Source organism: Marmota flaviventris, chromosome 2 (genome assembly GCF_047511675.1).
Source record: "Marmota flaviventris isolate mMarFla1 chromosome 2, mMarFla1.hap1, whole genome shotgun sequence".
Classification (NCBI taxonomy): Eukaryota; Metazoa; Chordata; class Mammalia; order Rodentia; family Sciuridae; genus Marmota; species Marmota flaviventris.
Genome location: NC_092499.1, coordinates 149,301,795 through 149,312,628, shown reverse-complemented (window position 1 = coordinate 149,312,628; position 10,834 = coordinate 149,301,795). Strand labels below are relative to the sequence as shown.

General features: G+C 37.3%; 1 protein-coding gene across 11 annotated transcripts in view; it reads right to left on the bottom strand.

Moving 5' to 3' along the window:
* Positions 1-5,002: 5,002 nt before the first annotated feature.
* Positions 5,003-10,834, bottom strand: part of Mef2a (myocyte enhancer factor 2A) — a 157,301-nt gene continuing 151,469 nt past the window's right edge. For all 11 annotated transcript variants that reach the window (XM_071608664.1, XM_071608660.1, XM_071608661.1 and 8 more), the window contains one exon: positions 5,003-9,130. In XM_071608664.1, the coding sequence (XP_071464765.1) occupies positions 8,776-9,130 (355 nt within the window). In that variant the 3' untranslated portion in view covers positions 5,003-8,775. The remainder of the gene's footprint in view (positions 9,131-10,834) is intronic.

Below are 10,834 nucleotides of genomic sequence, written 5' to 3'. Positions count from 1 at the left end.
GCCAACTAACATAATAAGGAGTTTTAGTTGCATTTCTGGGCAGTGTTGAGAGCCATTTCAAATTTCTGGTCATAGTGGAATAAAAATAAAGTTTAGCATTAGACCCAATTTATGTGGAGACAGTCTAAGATACAGGTAGTGGGATACTCAAATCAGTGGGATAAATATGGACTTTTAAGTAAACAGGACATCTAGACAACCATTGGTTAAAAAAAATTAAACTAGATCTATATTTAAGGATAAAATCCCAAATGGATTAGAGAGCTAACTGTACAAGGTGAAATCATATAAGTACAGGGAAACATAGGTGATGTCCTCTCTAACTTTGGTGTATGGAAAGGATTTATAACTATAACTCAAAATCCACAGGCAATACAAAGTTTTAAAATGACTACAAATAAATGTTGGTGAGGATGTGTGGGGGGGAAAGGGACGTACACTCATACATTGCTGGTGGGACTGCAAATTGGTGCAACCACTCTGGAAAGCAGTATGGAGATTCCTCAGAAAACTTGCAATGGAACCACCATTAGATCCAACTATCCCACTCCTCAGCTTATACCCAAAGGACTTAAAATCAGCATAATATAGTGACACTACCACATCAATATTTATAGCAGCTCAATTCACAATAGCTAAACTATGGAACCAACCTAGTGGCCCTTCAACAGATGAATGGATGAAGAAACTGTAGTATATATACACAGTGGAATATTACTCAGTCATAATAGATGAAATGATGACATTTGCCAGTAAATGGATGGAGCTGGAGACTACCATTCTAAGTGAAATAAGCCAATCCCAAAAAACCAAAAGCTGAATGTTTTCTCTGATATGAGGATGCTAACTCACAATAAGTGGGGGCTGGGGAGGGAAGAATAAAAGTACTTTGGATTAGACAAAGGGGAATGAAGGGAAGGGAGGGGGGATAGGAATAGGAAAGATAGAATGAATCAAACAAAACTTTCCTATATTCGTATGAATACTCGACCAATTCCACATCATGTACAACCAGAGAATGGGAAGTTGTACCCTATATATCTATAATATGTCGAAATACATTCTACTGTCATGTATAACTAAAAAGAACAAAACACACACACACATACACACACAAAAAGGAATAAAAACCAAGAAATACAAGTTTTAACTATTTGTAAATTTATGCCACTATTAAATACTGATAATTTTCTATAATGATTGTGATGTTTATTTAATACCTATTACTTGTGTTACTTTTTACGTGGAAACAAAAAGCACATTTATTTTCATTGATTAAAAATGCTCAAGCTTCACAGTATCAAAAAAATGACTATATAAGAACAATAAAATTTTACAAGACAAAATACGCCCCCCAATCAAAAGACAACTGACAAACTTGGAGGAAATAAAAGGACTAATATCCTTGATATAAAAAGAACTCAAAAAATGAGAAATAAAGACCAAATAGACAAGTGGGAAAAAGACATGAAGAGACAATTCACAGACGGAAGAGATTTAAATTGGCCCCTGAACATGTGAAAAAAATTTAAAAAATCATAATAGAGAAAGGCAATTAAAACATTGAGATACAATTTATCATATCAGACTTGTAAAAATCAAAAATATAACAACAAATTTTTTGGTGAGGTTGTAGGAAAACAGGCATTCTCACACACTGCTGGAGAAAATGCAAATGTTAAGAGGACATGCTCATGTCCTCTTACACAGTTCCCAGAGAGATTTCTATAGACATGCCAAAGCCAAGTGGTTGCATTCCTGCGGGTGCTGGTGTTTGTGGGTGTCTGCCTGCCCAGGTCAGTTCTTAACTTCCAACTAGGACCAGTGTGAGATCCCAGGGGCTGATCTGTATTCAGGATTGCGAGTTTTTCTAAGGGAAATATAGGAGGCTGGGTGGGGTTGATTGCATTTTTTACCTAACTCTGGGTGCAGGGGAAGTCCTCTATTTTACAATATTTTTTTCTTTTAGCCTTGCATTTTTACTAAATAATTCCCTCTTTATTAAAAAATTTTGTTTCATTTGAGATTTGACATCTTGGTACTTTGTGTTATACATTTTTTCCCCAAAGGGTTCAAACCATTTTTAATACCAGAACATGGTAAAATTGCAGCCATTTCAAGCAGCTGGTGGGCTTTTCATATAACATTATTAGCTGGTACCATTAAATGTTCTGAGAAGTGAATGTAAAATGTATAGTTTTTTTTTTCTTTTTTTAAACAGTTACTAATATGGCATTATGTAAAAATGTGGATATGTAACCAATGTGATTCTGCAATCTGTATTTGGGGTAAAAATGGGAGTTCATAACCCACTTGAATCTAATGTATGAAATATGATATGTCAAGAGCTTTGTAATGTTTTGAACAACCAACAAAAAAAACGAAAAAAAAACTTTCAAAGAGGAAACCAAAAAAAAAGAAAGAAAGAAAATGCAAATGTACAAAACCACATGTGCCCTCAGTCATCCCAATTAGGAATCTACCCTGAAGATAAATTTCTAACAGTACAAAAATACATATGTACAAGGCTAGTCAATGATAGCAGCAAAATACTAGAAATAATAAGAAGTGCCTGTTCATGGTTTAGTAAACCACAGTATGTCTGCATCACAGAGTACTATGCAGGTATAAGAAAGAATGGCAAGGATTTCTGTAAACTGAATGCTTTGTAGAGTCATTTCCAGATATGCTGTCAAGTGAAAACAGCAAAGCTGATGATTTGTGCAAAAGACAAACAGGAAGGATTATACCAGAAACTAGAAAGACTGATTGTCAATGTAGGGTTGGTGGGAGAAATGGGGGATGAAAATGGAATGGTGAGAAGAGTGACATTTCTTTGAGAAGCTCTGCACAGCTCTCTTAGAAATGTTTCAGATATCATTCATATACCCGCACCTGCAAATAACTGAAACCAACTATGATAAGGAGAGTGTAACAAAATAAAAACACCAACAGATGAGCTTACCTGTATTACAAATAAATAACCACCACACTGAAGGAAATTGGGAATTAAAAGTAACCATGGAAAACATTCTCTTGCCTGGATAGTGTAAGGCCAAAAGTAAACAAAACACCAACATGTTCTGTAGTTAATAAATGTGTGTTCCTCACACAGGTATGGGTTGGCGATTCTGAAAGGACTTTATGTGTATACTAGAACTCAACAAATAAATAGATTGTTGTTAACTAGAGCTGGGTTTCTTACCATAAAAGAAAGGCATTATAAATAAGGAAAGGCAAGGAGGGTACACTAACCCTGTAGTGAATGGGAATCTGAAGAGACTCGTGAAATGCTAATGTATCTCTGTGTGAGTGAGCATACCACATTCATTTCCAGGCTGTGTTTGCAGAGAGGGCCTAAAAGCAGTAAGATCTTAATAAATCAATGAGCATATTTAGAGCCCAGATCTTGGTTTCTAAATATTGTTCTCTAATTAAAGAAACAAGGAGTCCTTGAAGAAGTGGTTGACCCAGCACTGGGAGAGGGAAAATACAAGATGAGTGAGGAACATCTTATGGTGTCAAAGGGGTGGGAGGCAGGTGTGTCCAAAGAATACAGGAGTTACCTGATGGAGCTATGAATGGCCAAAGCTGAAGCAATCTGAAGCAATCTGAGGAACAAAAAATGACAGTACAAGATTATAACCCATATAATAAATATCCATGAGTCCATATATAATCAAATTAAATAAGCAGGGAGAAAGGATAGCTGTTCCTTAAAAGAATCCCAATTAATAAATGTAAAAGAAAACAGGCAACTACCATATTAACAACAGTTGTAGACAAAATGCTTAAGTGGGTGAAAATCTGAGGAAAGCTTGCATAGTCTCAAAGTATCTCTGAGGTATTTAGCAATAACAAAGGGAAAGATAGTAACTTTACAGTGGAGAAACCTGGTAGAAAGCACCTACCCAGACAATGAAGGTCATCATTGCCTGTAATAAGACATATCAAAATTATTCTATCATTTCTGTGATATTCTTGCCCAAATCCACAACCTTATTCTGATCATGAGAAGACATCAGACAAGTTCACAACTAAGTGGTACAGTGATACTCCAGACTCTTGCGAGCCACTGGACAAGACGGACAGGGGCAGGTTGTTGTCCTCCAGCTGGTGCAGGGCTGCAAATGAAAATTACTTTCTTAGATGGTGCCACTTAGGCACAGGATCAGCTTGAAAACAGGATATAGCATAGAGCAAGGCCCCCATGGGAGCTGACTAGGAGCTCACAGTGAATTGATTTTAAGTAGCTGCAGCTGTGATTATTTTTAGTCACAGGACTCAACCAGCTTTCAAAACCTGCTAACAAGAACTCCACTATAGCCAGCAAATAAAACCAGCACAAAAATTTAGCTTTTAACTTAATTCAACACCACGACTCTGTTCAGCTACAAGGAGCCAGCTGAGAAGACACATGAGAAAAAGACATTTTCTACTGCAAACTTAGATAATTTTTCCATTTTCTAGCTGAATCATATCCATGAAAGATGACCACTGATGAATACCTAACAGCATAATGGAATAAACAGCATCACTTTTAAAAATGAAACTCCAAAGTTAACCTGACTTCTGTTGCCTCTCAGTCAGTATGGTGTACGTATTTTGGGCAAATCATTTCAACCCCTCACCCCAACCTTTAAAGATAAATGGGGACTAAGATTAAGTGCTAACAATATCCATTCCCTCAACACACTTGGGATATTTTCTGTGAATAGTTATTGGAGCTAGAATGGATTTCACTGGTTTGCATCAATGAATAGCCATATCAGAACAGCCAAGCTGATGCAAAGGAGGGACCAGCTGACTGGCTGCTTCCTAAGCCTCTAGTGGGTCCTGGGACAGTTTTCCTGACCATGTCTCAATGTAAGGCAAGGGGACCTGCAGGTGAAAAAGATCCTTATGAAAGTAAGGCAAATGAAAGAGCTTTTGAGGAAGGGGATGCCTGGTAGCAAAGCCAGCGCCTTATTGTTCCCCAGGCAAACATGACAGAGTCTAGATGTACAGTAAGAGCCAGTCCATCTTTACTGGAGTGAGTTCAGGAGACAAATAGTTTACAACAACCTCTATCAATGTCTTAACCATTTGATAAAAAGTTCACTATAATATTTATTGTATAATGAAGAAAAACAACACATTCAGGGAAATTGAGATTAACTTATTTTTCTTAAAAGGTTCATCTCAAGGATGGCAACAAAGTCCAGCTTGTGCCGCCAAACGGTTTTACATGATCAAACCGTGTACAGCTTCTTGTGTGAACTGTTGACTACAAACATTTACCAAATACATAAATCTCTTTTAAAAAAGCCATTTTAAATATAGCAAAGCAGTGTCTTCTTGCACAGCAAAGTGAAGAGTTTCTACAGAGAAATAAAAGTTTTACATTTGTAAAATCTTTTTCACATTCTAATCATCTAGCTTTTTATGATCCAATGCCAGGAGTTTTCAGGTTCCTTATTTACTATGTATTTCTTGTGCGCATGATGGTTAATACAGAAATTATGTTAATGCATTATTAATTGTCCTTACAGTTAAAATGGCAAAATATGTATTGTTCTTTTAGAACAAACCCCTGATTTAGTCTATAACACAATGGACATAATTAGGGCTCAAAAGATGGAGTTTTGGTTGGGACCATCTGTGTAAATACAATGGTGACTTTCAGTCTCAGTGCAGTACCAGTTAGAGTACTGAAGGAAGTACAGCTGTTGGGAATTTCCTTTAACCAGTGCAATTTAAGCTTTTTTTGTTTTTGTTTTTTAGTAATAAAATATGTCTTCTGAAGGGACAAAATCGTCCTGTGACAGTGTCTTATACAAAACACGTGAGTCTAAAAGGGTAAGAAAAGTTGGTTTCAAAACAACACCATTAGTGTCTTCCCCACTCTAGTTGTTTTCTGCCAAGAGATGTGGATGTGATGTGTTCACATATGGGTGTCTGGGTGAGGCATGTCTGTTAAGTCCATATGCTCCATATCATACTGGGCGTATGGGAAAAATATTAACAGTCAAATATTCAGTTCCTGAAAACAGAATACATTGTTACTTGGTCAATGTAATTTAAATACAAACTCCGAGCCTTGTGTAATATTATTTTAGAAAACAGTAGTTGTACTGATTATAAACCTGCATAGAAAGAAAGACTATTGAGATACAGTCAGAAAAGCCATCTCATAAGGCACACAAGAAAATAGACAGTAAATGTGAATGTGTTAACTCCTATTCCAATATACAGCAGAAGTTCATGAACATGCATAAATAATAACAAAAGGATCACTTAACACTTTCAAAGCTATAAATGGTTTACAAAGTGGTAAGGATTATCTTGGAAATTCAGTATTGGGGGACTGTCTTGTTTCTATCAGGTGTAACCTTATGAAGAAATGTGCCTGTATGTAGTTCGGTAAATTAAGTACACTTTAAAAGAAAATCTAATCCTTTCTGAATAAGAGCCAAATGCCTAACTGAAATGAAAAGAGGAGACAGCACATCATCCTCCCTTTTTGGCTTCTACCAAAATTTACTACCAAACTGCCATTAAAGTAGAATCTCCATTCCTCGGCCTGCGAATGACAATGCCACAGGCTTATCCTGTACCTAATACCTATGTGTCAGTCAGGAAATCTGGCTGATGATTTGTCACAAATAGCTGATGAGGGAAATGTCAAAAGGAACTTAATTGGGGGGGAAAAACAAAATATAAGTAAAAATTGTAGATAGCTGCTCAGTATTAAAATATAAAACAGCAGCGATTTTAAAACCCTTCTGTTGAGTTTCTCAGAAAAAGGAGTATCTAAAAATTTATAATAAAAGATATACAGGACTTTGAATTTTGTTCATGGCACGAGCCCAGTAAACGGATGAACTTTGCTATCACTGATGAGTTGTCTTCTTGTAAGAATAAGGCCTTGTTGAAAATTCAAGCTGAGGGTGGCACTAATTTCAATCAGGACAGCAAGAGTCATGCCAAGGATCTGCACCATAAGAGAACTGCTCCCCCACACCAGAGTGTCATTTCAATGCACAGAACAGTTGATAATGGTAGTATATTTTGTAACTAGCTGCATCATTCTATTTTTAGAGGGTCAAGGAAAAAAGATCCCTTTCCTCACAAATATTTTTCTCTAATCATTTACCACTTATAAAACCTCTGTGCTCATCTACTATTTTGCCATTTTCTCTAATATTAGTTAAATTAGGTCATCTTGTCTACTGTACTTTTTTCCTCACAAAAGGCAAGTTTTAAATAATGCCTTATAAAATCTGTTACAGCACATTTTATATTTATGCAGGATGAACTTAACACCAATTTTTTTGCCACTTTGCTATTTATATACACATATAAAATATATAATGATGCTCACCCCATACAGCACAAAGATTACAATGTAACATCACACATTCACCACCAGTGAGGGGATAAACCCCTTTATACAATCCTCTGAAAAAACTGGGCTAATAATTAAAATCCAAAGTACAGTATATTTAACAAAATAGTAAATATTAAACAGTGAATACTCTACTTAATAAGGACTTCGCCTTTCCCCCCAAAATTGGCGGCAATCCACAAAAATATACTTTTTAATCTGGTGACCATACAATACATAGGTACTTACATCAAATGTGATAATATATTTAAGATGCTATATACACAAAGAGTTTGGCTCAACTTTTAATTTATATATAGATAATAAGTGTTCATGGCTTTTTTTTTCCAAGGTTCTGCTTGCAAGATATTTTTGTTTGTTTTTTTCCCCTCTTAAAATAAATCTAAAAAGTTAAAACAAGATAAAGCTATTTTCTAAAAACAAACAAACAAAAAAGAACAAAAAGAAAGTTACAACATACAGCTTTGGCTTATATAAATAATTCATAGCAGAATGTGTTCAAAAGTAGTGAATATAATTTTATATATAGTCATCAATTCATAAGGGTGTTTTCTTTCATATAAAATATACATGAGCTAAAATCAGTTTATTTTTAAAGATATGAATGTAAAAAGAAACTTCTGATGTATTCCAATTATAACTTAATATATTAATTTTATTTTGTTAATGTTCTATATTTCTAGGCTAGTATTTTCTGAATATCTCATGCGTATTTTCTACCCTCTCTTTTTTATTACCTAAAGATCACTTCTTTGACCCGATACATTTTTGCGCGTGCAAAACAGTTATGTGTGGGGGCTTTTTTGTTTTTTTTTTTGTTTGTTTTTTAATATCAACAGCCCTTTCCCATGCACCCATTTGCAACAGAGACCCATGCCAGGTTGGGTAATTAATATAAATGACATTTTATGTACAGTATTGCTTTCTTGGTTCCTGCTTTTCTACTGCTCTGTTCTACAAAGCATTTTTTTCTGAAGTAACTACAGTCACCGCACAGTTAAATAAAACAAGTAGGGGGCCCTCTAGGTTTCTGCAAGCTAGTGTGGGAGAATTATATATGGGTACACATTTCTTTGCAAAAACTGGTTATCTTACGAAACAAGTAGTCCAAGGAAGTGCCAGACTGGTCTGTGCCTACAGGGTGCTTTGTCTGCCATGGGACACACATCTGCAGACCTACAAGAGTTTGCAGGTTAAGTGCCTGATTCTGTGTATGCAACACACACCCACACATACACACACTCACACCCACATACATATATATGCAAAGGAATATATATGTATGTATGTACATATAAATATATTTAACTCATGTCCTTATTTACCAATTTAGATATGTAGGGCAGTTCACTGCAGTAACACAAAGTACAAGCATGAGCCTGGAAGCCTTAGGTCACCCAAGCATCCATTCTCATGCGCTTTACAGAAGGGCTTTCTCTGTCCTCAGTGTTTGGGGGTCGGCCAAGCACAATTGGAGAATGGAAGTCACCCCGTGGATCTTCTCGGTCACTGCCATCATAAGAGCTGCTTGAGCTGCTCAGACTGTCCACAGGGGAGCGCCCCATTTCCTGCCGGGGCTGGGGCTGTGGGGCTTGTGGTGGCTGCTGCTGTGGTGGCTGCTGCTGCTGGAAGCCTGATGGGGTCATTCGGTCCCGGGGAGGTGAAATCGGTTCTGATTTAATGTTGATGTTTTGGTTGGTATTAATGGATAAATTTGAACCCTGAGTTAACTGCCCTCCAGCACTGAGGGGAAAAAAAAAAAGAGAGAAGTGAGATGGTTTGTGAGAGTATCAGCATAACTCACAAAATGACACTGAAGACAATGACTGAATGAAACAACCCAAGGTCTGAAATCCTGTCAGAATTCTCCAAGGCTGGTTTTGGTCATCTCCTTTAGTATATGGGACAAAAAGAAATCACATCTCTCCAGGAAGAAAGAAATAGTACATTGGGTTCTTAACGTTTCTCACTTCTACTATCTACCACTGTGGTATTTTTGCAGCTGAAGTTTGCAAAACAATTTCAGTGTCTAATGTTGTGTGTGGTCCAAAAAGATAAAGGAACATGGCACACTAAATTCTATTCGATGCCTCATCTTCCTTGGTATCTTTTCTACTCTGGCCCTGTGATAGCACAACATCTCATCTCTTCCACAACTCTGAGATGTAAATCATATCATTTTTATTTTCCAGAAAAGAAAACAGTCTTAGAAAGGCTGATGAACTCACTCAGATTGGTACAAGAGGGTGTATAAAGACTTTTCCTCACATCTGTATTTCTTTTCTATTTGCTTTCCCAGGCTTTTTTTGTTTGTTCTGATTTTTGTTTTTTGAGATGGTGTCTTTCTGTGTTGCCCAGGCTGGCCCCAAACCCCTGGGCTCAAGTAATCCTCCTGCCTCATCTTCCTTTGTAGTTAGGACTACAGGTGTGTACTGCCACACCCAGCTTCAGGGCTATTTTTAGTGTTTTAGTTTAGGATTAGGTCTGAGGGCCAGTTGTGGAGGGGAAAAAAAATTCCCTAAGATACTCCACTCCTTTTCCTGTGATTTAGTTCTCAAGATGATTACTGATAACAATATGTTTGTGGACTTCTTTCAGATCTCAGGAGGAATGGGTTTCCTGGGCTCAGGTCCTCTGGGCACTTTCTGAAAGGAGGTTAGTAGGCTAGGGTACGTATAGCCTCTACTGCTCTGAACAGGTGTGAGGTAGCCAACAGGGTCTGCTGTTCTCCTCCACCTGCTTAACGGGCGTACTTGTCATGCTAAATCTACCAAGCCCTGTTCCTTCTCCCTACTACTCAAGGAGTCTCATCTCTTCTGGGCACGAGACTGACACTTCTTCACATTTATCTTCACACTCAGTTCATAAGAAATGTTCTCTTTGTGAATGAGGTAGGGTATGTACATTGGGAGATGACTCACATAAATCCTATGGAGTCTAATGCATATATGGGCTACCCAGCCCTGTTTTTCTTCCCCCAAGATTCAGGAAGAAAGCTAAAGACACAACTCATCTTCCTCTTCTCCAGCCATCAAAGCAAAAAGAGGGAAAGGAGTTATGTAAGCTCAAATGCCTTCAAGCTGCCTTCCTTAAGCAGTGGAATCAGAGGCAGATGTTGGGAAGCAGGATGGGAGTAGGCAGCTGACTCATCAATCAGCAGGTAGAAAGGGGTACATGTGGTGGCATCTGTGCCTTGAAATCCCCTTGGGTACCAGCTGATTTACCTCAGAGTGTCTGAAAAGAAAAGCCTTGCTTCCTGAAGCCTGTGCTTTGCTTCATATCCAAGCTATTGTCTAGAGCATGTTAAGAAAATATTTTCTCCCAACATTTCTGTCCACCTAAAAAAGAACCACTGTAGGATTATTCACATGAGAGTCTACAGAGTAAAAGACTTTAACTGACACAAAAAGAGTGTTTGCAGGCCAGGCGTAAAAGTTCAGGGAAGAT